The sequence below is a fragment of the Salmo trutta genome, chromosome 2 (assembly GCF_901001165.1).
Source record: "Salmo trutta chromosome 2, fSalTru1.1, whole genome shotgun sequence".
NCBI lineage: Eukaryota > Metazoa > Chordata > Actinopteri > Salmoniformes > Salmonidae > Salmo > Salmo trutta.
In genome coordinates, this window is record NC_042958.1 from 59,209,956 (window position 1) to 59,229,400 (window position 19,445).

Below are 19,445 nucleotides of genomic sequence, written 5' to 3' on the forward strand. Positions count from 1 at the left end.
GGAAAGCCAGCCACGTCGCGGACACCAACGCCTCGCTCACGGACAACCTAAACACCTTCTTTGGTGAACAGAATGCTGTTCATTAATTACAGCTCAGCCTTCAACACCATAGTGCCCTCCAAGCTCATCACTAAGCTCGGGGCCTTGGGTCTGGACTCCGCTCTGTGCAACTGGGTCCTGGACTTCCTGACAGGTCAACCCCAGGTGGTGAAGGTAGACAACAACACTTCCGCCATGCTGATCCTCGACATGGGGGCCCCACAAGGGTGCGTGCTCAGCCCCTCCTGTCATCAAGTTTGCAGACGACATAACAGTGGTAGGCCTGATTACCAACAACCACGATACAGTCTACAGGGAGGAGGTGAGGGCCATGGCAGAGTGCTGCTAGGTAAATAACTTCTCCCTCAACGTCAACAAAATGAAGGAGCTGATCTTAGAGTTCCTGAGACAGCAGAGAACACGCCCCCATCCACATCAATCGGGCCGCAGTGGAGAGTGTGAAAAGCTTCAAGTTCCTCGGCGTGCACATCACTGACATCCTGAAATGGTCAATTCACACAGATAGTGTGGTGATGAAGGTGCAACAGCGCCTCTTCAACCTCAGGAGGCTGAAGAAATTCAGCTTGGCCCCTAAGACCCTCACAAACTTCTACAGATGCACCATTGAGAGCATTCTATCGGGCTGTATCACTGCCTGGTATGGCAATTGCACCATCCGCAACTGCAGGGCTCTCTAGAGGGTGGTCCGGTGTTACGTACGCCTCTTGGAGGAGGGAACGCAACACCCTGCTACAACTCAACTCCCCGTAGAGTAAAAAAAAGGTATGTGATTGTAGGTGTGGGTAAGGATGACAGAGGCAGAGAATATTACCATTTACAGAGAATGTATTCTTCCTTCACACGGTAAGGTGGGGAAAGGGGCTGGACGGAAGCAAAGCAAAGAAAGTAAAAGTAAAAGTTCTGCCCAACGCATCACCGTGGGCACAATGCCTGCCCTCCAGGACATCTCCAGCACCCGGTGTCACAGGAAGGCTATGAAGATTATCAAGGACCTCAGCCACCTGAGCCACGGCCTGTTCACCCTGCTACCATCTAGAAAGGGCGGAGACAGTACAGGTGCATCAAAGCTGGAACCGAGAGACTCTAAAACAGCTTTTATGTTTAATAGTCACCACTAGCCGGCCTCCACCCAGTACCCTGCCCTGAACCTTAATCACTGTTACTAGCCCACTACCACTCGGGACTCTACCCAGCACCTTAGAGACTGCTGCCCTATGTACATAGTCATTGAACACTGGTCACTTTAATAATGTTTACATACTGTTTCACTCACTTCATACCGTATGTACAGTATATACTGTATTCTAGTCAAGGCTCATATACTGTCTATACACACCATTATATACATACAGTGCATTCGAAAGTAATCAGACCCCTTGACTTTTTCCACATTTTGTTACGTTACAGCCTTATCCTAAAATTGATTAAATCGTTTTTTCCCCTTATCAATCAACACACAGTACCCCATAGTGACAAAGCAAAAACAGGTTTTTTGTAATTTTAGTAAATGTTTAAAAAAATCACAAACGGAAAAATCACATTTACATAAGTATTCAGACCCTTTACTCAGTACTTTGCTGAAGCACCATTGGCAACAATTACAGCTTCGAGTCTTCTTGTGTATGATGCTACAAGCTTGGCACACCTGTATTTGTGTGCCAAATTTGGGGGCCACTCAAGGACATTCAGAGACTTGTCCCGAAGCCACTTCTGAGTTGTCTTGGCTGTGTGCTTAGGGTCATTGTCCTGTTGGAAGGTGGACCTCCACCCAAGGCTGAGGTCCTGAGCACTCTGGAGCAGGTTTTCATCAAGGATTTCTCTGTACTTTGCTCCGTTCATCTTTCCCTCGATTTTGACTAGTCTCCCAGTCCCTGCTGCTGGAAAACATCCCCACAGCATGATGCTTCCACCACCATGCTTCACCATAGGGATGGCGCCAGGTTTCCTCCAGAAGTGACGCTTGGCATTCAGGCCAAATAGTACATTCTTGGTTTCATCAGACCAGAGAATCTTGTTTCTCAATGTCTGAGAGTCCTTTAGGTGCCTTTTGGCAAACTCCAAGCAGGCTGTCATGTGCCTTTAACTGAGGAGTGGCTTCCGTCTGGCCACTCTATCACAAAGTCCTGATTGGTGGAGTGCTGCAGAGATGGTTGGAAGGTTCTCCCATCTCCACAAAGGAACTCTAGAGCTCTGTCAGAGTGATCATGGGGTTTTTGGTGACCTCCCAGACAAAGGCCCTTCTCTCTGCAGAAATCTTTTGGTACCCTTCTCCAGATCTGTGCCTCGACACAATCCTGTCTCAGAGCTCTACAGAAAATTCCTTCGACCTCATAGCATGGTTTTTGCTCTGACTTGCACTGTCAACTGTGGGACCTTATGTAGACAGGTGTGTGCCTTTCCAAATCATGTCCAATCAATTTAATTTACCACAGGTGGACTCCAATCAAGTTGTAGAAACATCTCAAGGATGATCAATGGAAACAAAATGCACCTCAGCTCAATTTCGAGACTCATAGCAAAGGTTCTGAATACTTATGTAAATAAGGTATTTCTGTTAAAAACATTTCTAAAAACCTGTTTTGGGGTATTGTGTGTAGATTGCTGATGTTTTTTTTTTCATCCATTATAGAATAAGGCCGTAACGTAACAAAATGTGACAAAAGTCAATGGGTCTGAATAATTTCCGAAGGCACTGTATTTATATATTTATATTCCGAACTTCGACATTGCTCATTCTGATATTTCTTAATTTCTTTAATTCGATGTGTGTGTATTGTTAGGTATTACTGCACTGTTGGAGCTAGAAACATTAGCATTTTCACTACAACTGTGATAAAATCTGCAAAATATATGTATGCGATTAATCAAATTTGATTTGATTGATAGAATGTGCGACTCTTTATTTTTATAGCCCATGTGGTTAATTGAAATCATGCTTTGACTCTTTGGTCTTCTATAAGGGTTGACAAATGGTTTCAATAAAACACACTAAGGAGAGACCACACTGTGCCAAGACTTATAATACACACAATCATGCCAGTCAGATTTATTGGGTTCTTCTGATAGGGTTAATAATGTCATCAAATGCATTACTGTAGTTTCTGACAAAAAAAGTAGAGAATGTCCTTCGATACATCTCTGTGGACAGGTGCACAATTCGCATAATTCAACCACCCTCGCAGATGGCAATGGATTAAATGACAAAACAATTGGGATTGCCAGTTACTACAACAAATACTACACATTGTCACTTGTCACTGGTAAAGTCACTTCGTTATGCTGTCAAACCTCTTTGAAAACCTCCTCCCCACACAAACAGTCTCTCAGGGATACAATGGTGATACTATGAGTAGCACCCATGACTAGCATGCAGGCAGGCAGAGAGATAGTCAGAGAGACAGGCAGTCAGAGACACAGGCAGTCAGAGACACAGGCAGTCAGAGACACAGGCAGTCAGAGAGACAGGCAGAGACATGAGTGAGCCATGAGAATCTCTTCTCCACTGACCAACTCAAAGGTCAGGCCACACTGGAGGTTATGCAGAAAGGGGGGGGCAGTCACGACACAGCAGGGCACACACAAACAGAACAACACACACAGACAAGCAAACCTGTGCGCACACACACAAAGAGGTGCACACACACAGAGAGACAGATACACACACACTCAGTATCACTCTCCCTTTCTCAAAACCCAATAAGAACATTATGTTTTGTCCCATATTATTTTATTTTGCGCAGTTATGCTAACACAATGACAACCCGTGGCAATGTAAAAACAAATCTCATTTTTTTATTTGACTAATCCAAGTGTGTGCACAAGAATAGCCTTGGATTCTACATTTTAAAAATAGGCCGACCATGATGACGATGATGAGGATGACGCAAAATGGCCGCTGCCCAAGGCAGTCGGGGGCGAAGTGTCCTTGATGTCTGTCAGAAGCCTGACCTATGAGCTGCTCCGAAGGCAACGTTCTAAGGCCAAACAAACACATAAGTAGGGATGTGACGATTATTGTCACGGTCGTGATAAGGCGCAGCGTGTGTTGAGTTCCACATCTTAATTTGCAGTGAAAACTTAAACAAAAAACCTACAACGAACGTGAACTACGTGGTGCTGCATGCACTCACACAAAACAATATCACACAAAACAATATCACACAAACGCAGGTGGGAAAAAGGGCTACATAAATATGATCCCCAATTAGAGGCAACGATTACCAGCTGCCTCTAATTGGGAACCATACAAACCACCAACATAGAAATACAAACGCTAGAAACCCCCCTAGTCACACTCTGACCTATACACCATAGAGAACCCAGAGGGCTCTCTATGGTCAGGGCGTGACAATTATTGAATTTTGCTCGTAAAATTATTCCCAACTTTACCCTCTTCATGTTAAAATGAAAAACTTCTATTGGGTGAATCTACTTGAAAATAAAGTTGAATCCTACAATGAACGCAATAAAATTATTATGATGATTTAATTATTTTGTTCAGTTCTTACAGTAAGTGCATTCATCTTAAGATAGCTAGGTGAGACAACCACATATCACAGTCATAGAAGGTACATTTTTCTCAACACAGAAGAATACGATTATATAGACATAAGTACTAGGACGGCCCCGGCTTCCTCCCAACTATGGAAAAACCAAGAATCTATTAGGCACAGATCCAGTCCTCAAGGGCCCCAGTCCTGCTGATTTCATATATACTTTTTACATCAACTAGAAACTGACTTACACACAGGCAGACAGCAAAAATACTCAGAAACTTGAGGGCCTGAGTTGTGCACTTCTGAGGTAGAGAGAGAGGAAGAGAGAGAGGAAGAGAGAGAGGAAGAGAGAGAGAAAAAGAGAGAGAGAGAGAGAGAGAGAGTGAGAGAGTGAGTACAGGATAGACAGAGACCAAGTGAGAGAGACAGGGAAAGAGAGAGATAGGGAGAGAGAGAGAGAGAGAGATAGTGAGAGAGAGAGTACAGGATAGATAGAGACCAAGAGAGAGAGACAGGAAAAGAGAGAGATAGGGAGAGAGAGACAGGGAAAGAGAGAGAAAGAGAGAGAGATAGAGAGAGAGAGTACAGGATATACAGAGACCAAGAGAGAGAGACAGGGAAAGAGATAGATAGGGAGAGAGAGAGACAGGGAAAGAGAGAGATAGGGAGAGAGAGTGAGTACAGGATAGACAGAGACCAAGAGAGAGAGACAGGGAAAGAGAGAGATAGGGAGAGAGAGAGTACAGGATAGACAGAGACCAAGAGAGAGAGACAGGGAAAGAGAGAGAGAGAGAGAGTACAGGATAGACAGAGACCAAGAGAGAGAGATAGGGAGAGAGAGAGAGAGAGAGAGTACAGGATAGACAGAGACCAAGAGAGAGAGATAGGGAGAGAGAGAGAGAGAGAGAGAGAGAGAGAGAGAGAGAGAGACATATACTGGCTTATGGTTCCTGTTCTAGCTGCACCTTGTGCTCTGTTGACAAATCGATGAGGAGAGTCAACAAGCGACGGAGAGTGCCAGCTGAGTCTGAGCCGACGGGGCGGTTTCTTCTATCTACCATTGTCGTGCAGCGATGATAGGAGGATCTGAGGGAGGCTGTCGCTGTGACCTCTCACCCCTGTCCCTAGTGCCGCACGTGGAATGCACCCTGTGTGTAAACTGAACACACACGCTTTGCACCTATCTCACAGAGCAAAAGGAGGGACGGCTCTCTCGGCATCAGAAGAGGTCTGAGAATGCATTTGTGTTTATGTATGTTATGTATGTATGTTCATGTATGTTATGTATGTTATGTATGTTATGTATGTATGTTCATGTATGTTCATGTATGTGAAGAGTTTATGTCCCTACAGGTGCTTTCATGGATAGATGAACAAAGGATGTGTGTGTGTTGTATTGTGTTGTTTTGTTGTGTGTGTGTGTCCGTCTGTTTTCCTCTCCTTGGGGTCGGTCCAAAAGCACAGTAAATCTAGTGTGTGTCTGTGTGGATTGAGGGAGGATAGAGCTGTTCTGTGTGTGATTGCCCTTGTGACTCATTGCGCACGCCTGATCCTCTCTGACTGACTAACACAGGCACATGACACACACACACACACACGGGTACATGGGCTGGGAGGACAACACATGACTTAACCACTGTTGACACTGGTGAGAACTGTCAGCTGTTGCTAAATTGATCAATGTTATTATATTGCCTTGTCAGGTATTGGTCCACCAATACCTGACAAAGCAAACCATAAGAGTTCTAGCCTTCTAGTCATAACTATCATAGATTTCTCTATAGAACATGATTGGAATAAATTTCACCCAAATGTACATCTTGAGAAGCAAGACTATAAAGTACTGACTTTTAAAATGAAGTTTGACAAAAATAAATGATCAAGAATACAACACTTCCTGTTTCCTATTTTCAAAAACCTCTAAAATGTCTGAGCATATCTAAAAATCGATTATTTCGACCAAGGATCGGCATAGCTGCCTCACCACTAGTGGCTTCATTTCGTTAAATCATCGGATAGAACAGCCCACACACTGTCAACATAAACAAGTGTGTTCTCTCTATCACGAGTGGTCTGTCATATTTACCATCATTCTTGTGATGTTTGGCAGAACTGTTGTTTTGGCCTTATGCAACTCTCATGGTTGCCTGTCACAATGTAACCCTTTCTATTTGTCTCCATCAGCCTGACTATGTTTTTCCCAATATTTTTTTTATTACCATGAGTGTTCTGAAAGACGATATTACAGTGAAAGCAGTGCATGCACAGTGATAACAAAAAGCAGAGATATTTGTCTTATGATGGTATCAAAAACTCTTACAGTTAGTGCATAGATCCTGGTGCCATTTCAGGTATCTAGGCAGAGTCTGTCTCTGCTAAGATCCTGTCAACCACCGAGCTCAGGGAACACCAGAGAAAGAGATCGATCAGAGCATCACTGGATAACTCACCAGGGTTAAGATGTCCAATTCTTCTCCATTGTCACCCGGGTGTCACATTAAAATAAGCCATTTTCTGCAAACACTGACTGGTGAGAACAAATTGTGAGATGCTGCATCCAACAAGAAGAACGAAAGGCAGAGAGATAGACTCTAGGGGCTGAGAGACAAAACACTTGTTTTCAGATTGAGCCTATGTCAACTCATTAGTATTTTCGTGAGTCCTTTTTTTCTGTTCACCTAGACACAACAACTGACTTGACTAAATAGATACAAGCATTTCACTACACCCGCAATAACACCTGCTAAATATGTGTATGTGACCAATACAATTCGATTTGATTTGAATTGTGAATAAGAGATCACTATTGCCAATTATTAACCTTACTATCGCAAGTCCTGAACATAGCTACATGCCTCAGGAGTGGTATGCTAGTCTACATAACATCTCCCCCTTTCAACTGAAAAAACTGCAATATTCTAAACCAATGACTAAATAATGCACAGAAATCCATCACTATCAAGACCTCCTCTGCACTCTCTCCTCATAGCAACAGTAGACAGATCTTACACATGCATCAATATTGCATGCATGTTTCCATTACTTCAGGTCTGGTTGGCACCAGCGGAGAGAGTGGGAGACAATCCCCTAGGTTCCTCCCTTGAGTTCAGACCAGAGACAGGCATTCATCTAACCTCAGAGAGACACACTCACACACACAAACACGCACGCATACACATTTTTGGAATTTCAGTATGTCAGATATGCCATTTCTTAGCAAGTTTTATTGTGAGTCAACGTACACCCACTCCTACAGACCAACTGTAAAACATAGTGCAAATTAATGATCTCCCTCTCACCCCACCCACAGAGATAAATATAGCTGAAATCTCAGACTACCAACGGTGGCCATACAGTACCACCACCAGCACCATCCACATAGAATAGCCCTAATTTTCATACACATTACAGTCATTCGCCCCGGCGGCCATTTTTCTCTACGAGGTGCTACTCTCTCCACTCTTCATTCTGCACTGGGGCATGTTTCTCCTAAGTGAAAGTGACTGGGGGTGCATGCACGTGCAGATTTTAGATGTGAGTAGAGATCATACATGCATGCACACACACACGCACATGCGCACACACACACACACACACACACACACACACACACACACACACACACACACACAGCCCATGGGAGACTGAATGTAGGTCACGGGTTTCCTTCTACAAGGACAAGGAGAAAAATAAGATCGACTGTGATAGACCGACTTAGCAATAGAGGCTTTCTGAACAAACAAACAAATTATTTCCATAGGGCACACATCAAATCATCTGGAATCCATTTCCCTGATTGGGTATAGGGAAGAAATATTCAACCCATACTTTTGGGTGGTTTATGTCCCCTTTAACCCCCCTAAAAGTCCTGTCTATCTTATCTCTAATAATCTCTTTCCACTGTAATAGCCTGGTTTTGTGACGGCACCACTGTCCAGGAAGGCGATACACCAGGCTCTCTTTACTCCCCTCCTCTGTCAATAATATTCCTCCTCTCGAGACAGGAGTAGAGAGGAGTGGAGAAGAGAGAGTAGCCAGGTACAGTATAGTCATCTGAAGAACCTGCCAGGGCTGGGTAATCCCTTTGCTTGAGTAGCTTTCTACTCTAGCAAAGGGTAGATAGATTATGCTGCAGTGGATAGACAAAGAGAGGCTGAGCTGATATGGGAGGGAAAGAGATGCTGATGCGTGTAAATGATGTACCCTAACCCCTTTGTAAAATCCCCTGTTCATTTTCTACACAGGCATTGGTCACGGCTCCACTGTAGAGGGGTCCTCTTCTATGGGGTCCTCTTATATTATCTAGTGTTTCATTAGAGCTGCACAGTGAACTAAGTGAACTAGGACTTGACTTGAGAGAGACGATTAATAACTCCCTGGAAGTAGGGGCTGGCTGTCTTCAGGGCAAATTTCAAAACTGTGCCACTTGTTAAAAGTCAGTTGTATTGAATCAGGACACCGAGTTTGATACTAGTACACAGTAGATGTCCTATAAGTAGAGCCAGGAGTTTTCCCAGGCCATGTGATCTGACCAGGAAAAACTCCTAGGCCTATAGCTAGGTCCCAGAGTTTTCTCAATGTCAGGTGCAGTCATGTTGACAGGACAACTTTCTGGCTCTAACTAGTATACACTCTTAGAAAAAGAATGCTATCTAGAACCTTAAAGGGTTATTCGGCTGTCCACATGATAACCCTTTGAAGAACCCTCTTTGGTTCCTGGTAGAACCATTTTGGTTCCAGGTAGAACCCTTTTAGGTTCCATATAGAACCCTTTCCTCAGAGGGTTCTACGTTTTACCTGGAACCAAAATTGGTTCTAACTGGAGCCAAATAAGTTTTTCTTACAGGGACAGCCAAAGAACCCTTTTGGAACCCTTTTTCTAAGCGTGTACAGCAGAGCTGCAGCCTTGGTCTGATCTTACCTTGGGAGAACACTGTGGTCCTGGGGGTGATGTCCATGTCAAGGATGGGGCCGAAGGGGAACCCCCACACCCCTGACAGGCTACAGAGGAGTAGCAGCAGCAGGGGGGGCAGCAGTGTGACGTGGCCCTCCATGATTGACAGGCTGACCCGGGTGCAGGTGGAGCCCTGTTTTCTGCCACACACCTTGTTGCTTACACACACAAGAATGATATCCTGCTCTGCTGGGCTCAGCAGTGGTGGCTTCTAGGTCATTCTTAGTCTGGAAGGCTCACTCTACACAGAAGAAAAACAGATGTTATCCCTCATAGAGATCCATAAGGATATAGCGCAACTTGCAACTATAGATGCCATTGTTTAGGTGAGAGTGAGTGTGTGTGTGTGTGTGTGTGTGTGTGTGTGTGTGTGTGTGTGTGTGTGTGTGTGTGTGTGTGTGTGTGTGTGTGTGTGTGTTGATTTCCTGGGCCTGGTTGAATTTGTGCATAATCACACTGCGTCACCCCACATTAGCTTAGGAACAATTAGTACAAGATGTGTTACATAAAACACCAATTTAAAAAGTCAATGATGAAGAAGTATTGTTGTTTTCTCTCATATTCTGGCACATGGCTCCACTTCTCCACTTCCTAATTAGCAGTGTGCGTCAGGGGGCTAGGCTAGGCGGGCTAGGCTATCTGATGGCTAATCTAGTGATTAGGCCCGATGCCATCAGCACAGTCTTCGCCTGGTCTCCTGCACTCACGCACTCTGTCACTGATCAAAGGCCTCTGCCATGAATCCTGTTCTCCTCTCCTCCGCACGGTGACACAGGAGAATTCCCATAGCCTTGATCTCCCCGGCTGCCTCTCTGACAATGTTTTCACAGTAGAAGACATGATGTGGCTAATGAACTCTGTAGTAGCAACAAGGGCACTCGAACCTCTCTAAAGGATCCCACACGGAGAGAGAAAAGAGAGAGGGAGGCAACTCTTTCTGGAAGGTTGACTCTGTTGTATGTCTGTGTGTTTCTCAACTCCAGTCCTTGTGTAGGTAGGCTACCTCCAAGGTATAACTCATTCAAACGGGTTTGGTGATTAGTTGAGGAGTTGAATGAGGTGTCCTAATGCTAGGCTGGAACACAAACGAGCAACCTTGGGAGTATCTGAGGATCAGAGTTGAGAAACACTACTACACACGCACACAGCCTACTGTGTAAACACACCAGGATCTCACCCATCTGCCACTATTGTGTTGATGGTGTCGCTTGTGCAAGGTGGCCAGGTGATGACGGCCTATCTGTTGTCACCGTGATGACAACATGGAAACTGCACATGGAAAGGTAAAGACATCTGCCTGAGCTGTATCACGCCTGGATCATAACACACTCATGAACGAAAGGGTCGAACAAAACAGCACGCGCAGGATTTCCCTTGAAACGCTTTGAAAAACAGTTCAAATCTGTCCCCAAAAAATTGTACATCTATTTGGAGCTCAAAATATTACATTTATTCATTGTTGACATGGAATTAAAGTATTTATTTATGGGACTATCATTTGTTTTTCAAAAGGACAATGACCCAACACACCTCCAGGCTGTGTAAGGGCTATTTGACCAAGAAGGAGAGTGATGGAGTGCTGCATCAGATGACCTGGCCTCCACAATCACCTGACCTCAACCCAATTGAGATGGTTTGGGATGAGTTGGACCGCAGAGTGAAGGAAAAGCAGCCAACAAGTGCTCAGCATATGTGGGAACACCTTCAAAACTGTTGGGAAAGCATTCCAGGTGAAGCTGGTTGAGAGAATGCCAAGCGTGTGCAAAGCTGTCATCAAGGCAAAAGGGTTGCTATTTTAAAGAATCTCAAATATAAAATATATTTGGATTTGTTTAACACTTTTTTGGTTACTACATTATTCCATATGTGTTATTTCATAGTTTTGATGTCTTCACTATTATTCTTCAATGTAGAATAATAGTTTTGATGTCTTCACTATTATTCTACAATGTAGAATATAGTAAAATAAAGAAAAACCCTTGAATGAGTAGGTGTGTCTAAACCTTTGACTGGTACTGTAGCTATGAGAAGAAAATTTCACCATTATTCTCATTGAAAGCAAGTCTAAGAAGCGGTAAATCTGTTCTATGTGCGCTATTTCTATACTTCCCAATGTTATGTTTCGTTTTTGCTTTTACTTTCGGTTTTGTACATCAGCTTCAAACAGCTGAAAATACAATATTTTTGGTTATGGTCAATATATTTCATAGAGGTTAAGATGATACAATGATTCTCTACACAATGACTGCTTGTTTTGTCACATAAACGGAAATTAGGCAAACTATTCGAATTTTAGTAACCAGGAAACCAAGTGATTGGGTTAAGACTTACTTTTTCTGGCCCACATTGAAGGGGGAAAAGAGCTCTGCCTTTGCTTCTGTTAGATACTTGTTTGGCAAGTATGAAATAAATAACTGTAACTGAAGAGAATAATCAAATGAATAAGGATGGACGAATGAATTAAATCACCCTGTTCTAAGCAGAGACCATATCCACTCGGAGACAGCAAACATCAAATGCACCTAGGCAAACTAGCATGAAATGTGGATTGTGTCTCAAATAATCTGTCATTCTATTCTGGAGAAGTCTAAAGAACTGTATACAGAATGATTGAGATGTCTATGTCAATCTTATTTGGCTATCAAGCACATCCTTTGAACCGGATGACAATTTAACAAATGACATCATTGTTAATATGCCTCTATTACTATGTTGTGAGAATGTTGTGCCAATTTATTTAGCCTTATCTGACACATTGCACCCAATAACAAATACATTGGCACAACATTCCAACAACATTACCACAACGTAGTAATTAGAGGCATATTAACAATGCTGTCACATTGATAGAGATACGTTTTTTTTGTTGTAAAATACCCAACTGCATAAAAAGTGTATTTTTAAAACCAAAGCCAATCCAGATAAGGGCATTAAAAGGCTAGTGAATAGCCATGACGCAATGTAATTTCCTTCTTAGCGATGGAAAAGTAGCTACGCACTTTCATTTTAACACTTTTAATTGGTTGGTGATACACAAACATGAAGAGCATTTCACTGGATGCCCATGATGTTGATGTCATTTAAACCTTTCGTATTAATACAATATGTATTAATTTGTGGATGTCCATCATCCATTTCGTCTGATATGTTACGAATTTGCAAAACGTACAATATGCTATGAATTTGCAAAACATGATATATTACAAATTCCAATTTGTTGTGGCTAATATTAGCTAGGTTTCTAGGTGGCTAACATTAGCTAGCTGGCTAACGTTAGCTAGGCTAGGGCTTGGGGTTAGGGTTAAGGTTAGGAGTTAGGTTAAAGTGTTAAGGTTAGGGGAATGGTTAGCTAAAAAGAGTAGGGTTAGGGAAGGGTAAGCTAACATACTAAGTATTTGAAAAGTAGCTAAAAAGTAATAAGTAGTTGAAAAGTAGCTAATTATCTAAAATGCTAAAGTTGTTCGTGATGCGATTCGAACACGTTCACGTTATACGACTACTCATTCACCCGGACCCACAACCCTCCTTTTTTTTAACCTTAAGCTGAAAAAGAAGAGACGCCGTCAACAGCTTCATAATATGCGTGCGAGAGAAAATAGCGTCAATTAACGCACATTGCGTAGCGTTTTCCAACTGAATTGTTATGAGAATCCATAATAAACAGTTGTATTTGTTATGTTCGCTATGAAGCCCTTGTGAATTTTTGTTCATTTTGACTCACCTTATATATCATACAGGAGCCGACATACCTGCCGCTTGTTATGTTTTCTTTTGACTCACCTTATATATCATACAGGAGCCAACATACCTGCTGCTTGTTATGTTTTCTTTTGACTCACCTTATATATCATACAGGAGCCAACATACCTGCTGCTTGTTATGTTTTCTTTTGACTCACCTTATATATCATACAGGAGCCGACATACCTGCTGCTTGTTATGTTAACTCATGAAGGTGAGGAAAGTTGTAGCTCCCACAAACCCTAGCAGTTTATAAAGAATTTAGCTAGTCTCATTCTTTCTACATAACAGTATTTTCTCTTGAACGGAGTTCCTCGAGTTCCACACTTTTTAACTATACATGTCACCATTCCAGACGTAACAACGCACAGTCTATTTTCTGGCAATTTATCTGCTCACTTTACCAGCATTACTTTACGTAGACGCAAGAAAAATAGACTTGGTATTGGTATTTATTAGGATCCCCATTAGCAGCTGCAAAAGCATCAGCTGCTCTTCCTGGGGTCCACATGAAACATAACATAATACATGGTACAGCACATTATTAGTCAAGGACTGAAATACATACATTTAAAAGGTCACACATAGCCTACATATCAGTACATATACACAATATCTTGGTCTAATACATAGTGCAGTGTAAATTACAATACAAGATATATAAAATGGCTGTGTCTCTTCACAGTCCCCTTTGTGCATTAAGGTGTTCCTTTATCCGTTTTTTAAAACTGCTTTATTGCTAGTTTGAGTTACATGCGTTGGCAGAGAGTTCCATTTAGTCATGGCTCTATTTAATACTGTGTGTTTCCCAGACTCTGTTCTGGACCTGGTGACAGTGAAGTCCTCTGGTTACATGTCTTGTTTTGTACCGACGAGTGTCCGAACTGTGTGACCAACTGCTTGAACAGACAGTTCGGTACCTTCAACACGGCGCACAAAGACCAATAGTGATGCAGTCAATCTCTCCTCAACTTTGAGCCAGGAGAGACTGACATGCATGCTACTGACACTTTCCCTCCGTGCACATCTAAGTGCGATACTGTACGTGCTTCTTTGTTCTGGAGCAACTGCAATTTACCTATGTCCTTCTTTGCCGCACATGACCACACAGCTGGGCAGTAGTCCAGGTGCGACAAAACTAGGGCCTGTAGGACCTGTCTGGTCAACTGGTCCTATCATGGACAGAACTCTTCCCATTTTAGCAACCATTGAGTCTATATGTTTTTACCATGACAGCTTGCTATCTAGGGTTACACCCAGCAGTTTAGTCTCCTGAACGTGCTCAATAGCCATATTATTCAATTATTGAAAACCCTCTGTGTTCTACTAGATATGTAACTCTCAATCCATAATAAGGCAGAGAATGCAAATCTATAACACCTACGTTTTTTTCAGCAATGGGTTATGATCAATTACATCAAAAGCTGCACTGAAGTCTAACAAAACAGCTCCCACAATCTTCTAACAATCAATTTCTTTCAGCCAATCAGTCATTTGTGTCAGCGCCGAGCATGTTGAGTTCCCTTCCCTATAAGCATGCTGAAAGTCTGTTGTTCATTTGTTTCCTGTAAAATAACTTTGTATTTGATCAAACACAATTTTTTCCAAAAGTTTGCTAAGCACTTGTAACAGGCTGATTGGTCGGCTGTTTGAACCATTAAAGGGTGATCTGCTATTCTTGGGTAGTGGAATGACCTTTGTCTCCCTCCATGTCTGAAGGTACACTCTGTCTTCTAGGCTAAGATTTAAGATGTGGCATATAGGAGTCGCAATGTATTCCGCTACCAACCTCAGTAGTTTACCATCAGGGTTGTCGGGTACCAGGTGGGTTGTCCTTATATATAGATAGCAACTATTTTCTCACCTCTTCCACACCCACTTTGTGGAACTCAAAACTACAGTGTCTTTCAGTATTTGGTTCATTATGCATGAATATAAAGGCTTAGTATTTGTTGTTTGCATGCTTTCTAATTTGAAGTTGACGCTCGGAGTCCATCTTTTTTCTCTCATTCTCTACCATGCATTATAATTCCAGTGTGTACACTCTCGTTCACGCTCATAAAAAAATAATTGTCCTTTAACCTTTTGACTTGTGTAACCATACCAAACGTAACATATCATACTAAGTTGAATGTCCCGGATATTCATTGATTATGTTACGTCTAGTGTATGAGACCAGGCTGGTTCTCAATATCGTAGCAATTTTGTAGGCTAAATATTTTGTATTATTTCCAAGATCAGACAAAACCATAGCTATGCTTAATTTGCATTCCGATGCCCCAATATACACATTCGAACATAACTTCTGACGATTCTGCCACGCGTGCAAATGTTGTTCCATGTTATCACACATTTACAGATATTGATAAAACCGTGCGATGTGCTCTGTCTAAAAGAAATGTACATAGCCGAGTACACCCAATACGCAATACACATTTCCACAATGTAACCTGTTTGACGAACACTGCAGCATTTTAAAGAACACCTAGCTGAGCGCGTTCTCATTCACCTTCACCTGCCTGCAATTTGTCCCATACCTCTTACACCACAAGGCTGAATAGGTAAACTGAACGAAATGCAATATAGAGCAGTAGGCTACAGTAGAGTATCGTACAGTACAGTAAGCCTACTGTAGTTACAATGTTGTTAATCTTACCTTGCAAATGTTCTACGAAACTAGAGAATTATCTTCTGAAGAATAATTATTTATTGAGTCCCTCCGTGGTGAATTGGTGCGCAGATGCCAGCCTCTGCTCTGTCAAAACCAGCGGATTTTGCATTCACATGTGTATTCTAGACCGTACACCGGTGTCGCTCGCTCGCCCGCACTCTCTCTCTCTCTCAAAACATGCGCAAATGGTTTCAAAACAGAATTGTAATCCATGAATGCCATTGTAAACAATTGTCTCTATGCTCATGTCCTTGCTACTTCTGACATGATAACATGCAACTCGTTGGTCAAATGTGTCACCACACATAGGTCATAATGTTATTTGAATGGGTTAATAGGGTTACTTAATGTGTATGCCTGATGTCGAAAGCCTACAGCATATGTCATTCTAATAGCCTCCTACGATTAAACTATATTCAAATCGATATAATAAATGTTATTATCCCTCATAGAAATGTTTGTGTGTGTGTGTGATTGATTTCTGATGGGTTAAATGATTTTACACAGGTTATACTTGAAGCGGCATCTGGCGCTCTTATGTTTTTACGTGATTTCATGAATTTCTTCATCATGATAAAGATGCACCCATATCGACTGAGCGCCACCTGTTGGGGGACAATGGGAGTTGAAGTGAGAGGGACCGTATGTATCAGGGACACACTCTTTTCACGCCACTTCGATACAGCTATGACCGGAAGTGATTTTCGTAGCATGTTAAGAGAGCAGGTTCTCCTAACCTGCTAGTGCTACGAAAAAGTAAATTCCGGTTGTAGCTGATACGAACTGGTGATGCTCGTACAGTACCAGTCAAAAGTTTGGACACTCATTCAAGGTTTAAAAAAAAATATATATATATATTTTTTACATTGTAGAATAATAGTGAAGACATCCAAATTATGAAATAACACATATGGAATCATGTAGTAACCAAAAAAAGTGTTAAAAAAATCCAAATACATTTTATATTTGAGATTCTTCAAAGTACCCCCCTTTGCCTTGATGACAGTGTAATAGTATTGCTTCCGTCCCTCTCCTTGCCCCTACCTGGGCTCAAAACAGGGACCCTCTGCACACATCGACAACAGCCACCCTCTAAGCATCGTTACCTATCGCGCCACAAAAGCCACGGCCCTTGCAGAGCAAGGGGAAAAAACTACTTCAAGGTCTCAGAGCGAGTGACGTCACCGATTGAAACGCTATTAGCGCGCACCCCGCAAACTAGCTAGCCATTTCACATCGGTTACAACAGCTTTGCACACGCTTGGCATTCTCTCAACCAGCTTCACAAGGTAGTCACCTGGAATGCATTTCAATTAACAGGTGTGCCTTGTTAAAAGTACATTTGTGGAATTTCTTTCCTTCTTAATGCGCTTGAGCCAATCAGTTGTGTTGTGACAAGGTAGGGGTGGTATACAGAAGATAGCCCTATTTGGTAAAATACCAAGTTTTTTATTATGACAAGAACAGCTTAAATAAGCAAAGAGAAACGACAGTCCATCATTACTTTAAGACATGAAGCTCAGTCAATACGGAACATTTCATGAACTTTGAAAGTTTCTTCAAGTGCAGTCACAAAAACCATCAAGCGCTATGATGAAACTGTCTCTCATGAGTACCGTCACAGGAAAATACCCAGAGTTACCTCTGCAGCAGAGGATAAGTTCATTAGAGTTACCAGCCTCAGAAATTGCAGCCCAAATAAATGCTTCACAGAGTTCAAGTAACAGACACATCTCAACATCAACTGTTCAGAGGAGACAGCGTGAATCAGGCCTTCATGGTTGAATTGCTGCAAAGAAACCACTACTAAAGGACACCAATAATAAGAAGAGAGTTACTTGGGCCAAGAAACACGAGCAATGGACATTAGATGGGTGGAAATCTGTCCTTTGGTCTGATGAGTCCAAATTTGAGATATTTGGTTCCACCTGTCGTGTCTTTGTGAGACAGTGTAGGTGAACGGATGATCTCCGCATGTGTGTGTAACATTTGTTGAAGTACTTTGTGAATTTCACCATGTTCATATATGAATATGGCATGTTGATTTGGTGTTATGCATGCCTGCATCCTGGGAATAGGGGAGTGTGCACTTACGTTTTGCCCTGCGTGCTTGTGCTCAAATTATTTTGATGCAGTATGAGAGGTAGGCACTCTTTTTCAGTCATCTTCAGAAAAGTTTGATTCCTTTAAGCACAAAGTCATACACACAGTGTTTTGTTAATGAATAATGTTGTATATTTAGAGGTTACTCATAAGTGGATGGTATTGTTAAAATGCAATTGATCTTTTTAGGGTGATATTAACATTCTGAATTCAACATGTGGTTACTAGCTAGCTATTGTATGTGTGAACAATGGTTAGCTCCTCGAATGATCCCAGTCCCTTGTATTGTGTGTCTGTTGTAGAAAGAGGCGATGATTCACAGAACATATTTGTGCTCTACAAATGTTTTGTCTTTTCTTTTGGATGAAGAGAGTGAATTCTGATTCATTAAAACAACAGAGTGTTGGAGTGCTGCATCAAATGACCTGGCCTCCACAATCACTCGACTTCAACCCAATTGAGATGTTTTGGGATGAATTGGACCACAGAGTGAAGGAAAAGCAGTTAACAAGTGCTCAGCATATGTGGGAACTCCTTCAAGACTGTTGAAATAGCATTCCAGTTGAAGCTGGTTGAGAGAATGCCAATAGTGTGCAAAGCTGTCATCAAGGCAAAGGGTGGCTACTTTGAAGAATCTCAAATAAAAAATATGTTTGGATTTGTTTAACACTTTTTTGGTTATTACATGATTCCATATGTGTTATTTCATAGTTTTGATGTCTTCACTATTATTTTACAATGTAGAAAATAGTAAAATAAAGAAAAACACTTGAATGAGTAGGTGTGTCCAAACTTTTGACTGGTACTGTATGTATCAAGCATCTCAGTTTAGGAGTGCTGGTTTAGGATCAGCTCCACCATCCATGAAATCTTATTCATTCTGATCAAATGGAAAAACTGATCATAAATCAGCTCTCCTACTTTGAGAAGCTTCATACATAAGATTCCAGAGGCAATTACTTATTTTTTGGAGGCTATACAATTAAAATAGATAGGTTTTTAGGAATTAAACGAATGTCACACAAGACCCAAATAAAGAGACACAAAATCCCAAATAGCTCCTTTTTCAAGGATTCACCTCATTCTGAGACATACAGTAGCGTTGTATAGCCTACAACAATACAATATTACACCTCTAACAACAAGAGCCCAATGATGGCCTGGGCCCTGGGGTGGTCTAGCGGTCTAAGCTGCTGCCTCTAGAATCACATGTACTGTGTACAGCTGCAAGCACGGCTCTCCCCCTTCCTTTCATCTCTACCTCGTTATCTCTATCCTTCCCAATAAAAAATACGAAAGGAGTGGGACTGCCCCATTCCTTAAATATATATTTTTTAACGACATAATCTGAAAACATCTCATTTTATCACAAGTTTTTCTTCCTCCAGTCCATAGTCCATCTTTAGTTCCCGTCTCTCTGG

At 42.1% G+C, this 19,445-nt stretch overlaps 1 protein-coding gene across 4 annotated transcripts in view; it reads right to left on the reverse strand.

Moving 5' to 3' along the window:
* sema4gb (sema domain, immunoglobulin domain (Ig), transmembrane domain (TM) and short cytoplasmic domain, (semaphorin) 4Gb) overlaps positions 1-16,214 on the reverse strand; it is a 30,067-nt gene extending 13,853 nt beyond the window's left edge. For 2 of the 4 annotated variants that reach the window (XM_029708537.1, XM_029708508.1), the window contains exons 1-2: positions 15,907-16,214; positions 9,478-9,751 (exon numbers count right to left, since the gene is read on the reverse strand). In XM_029708537.1, the coding sequence (XP_029564397.1) occupies positions 9,478-9,610 (133 nt within the window). In that variant the 5' untranslated portion in view covers positions 9,611-9,751; positions 15,907-16,214. Of the gene's footprint in view, positions 1-9,477; positions 9,752-13,231; positions 14,711-15,906 lie in introns of those variants that run through there. The other 2 variants (XM_029708528.1, XM_029708518.1) reach the window with 2 other exon arrangements.
* Positions 16,215-19,445: the final 3,231 nt, after the last annotated feature.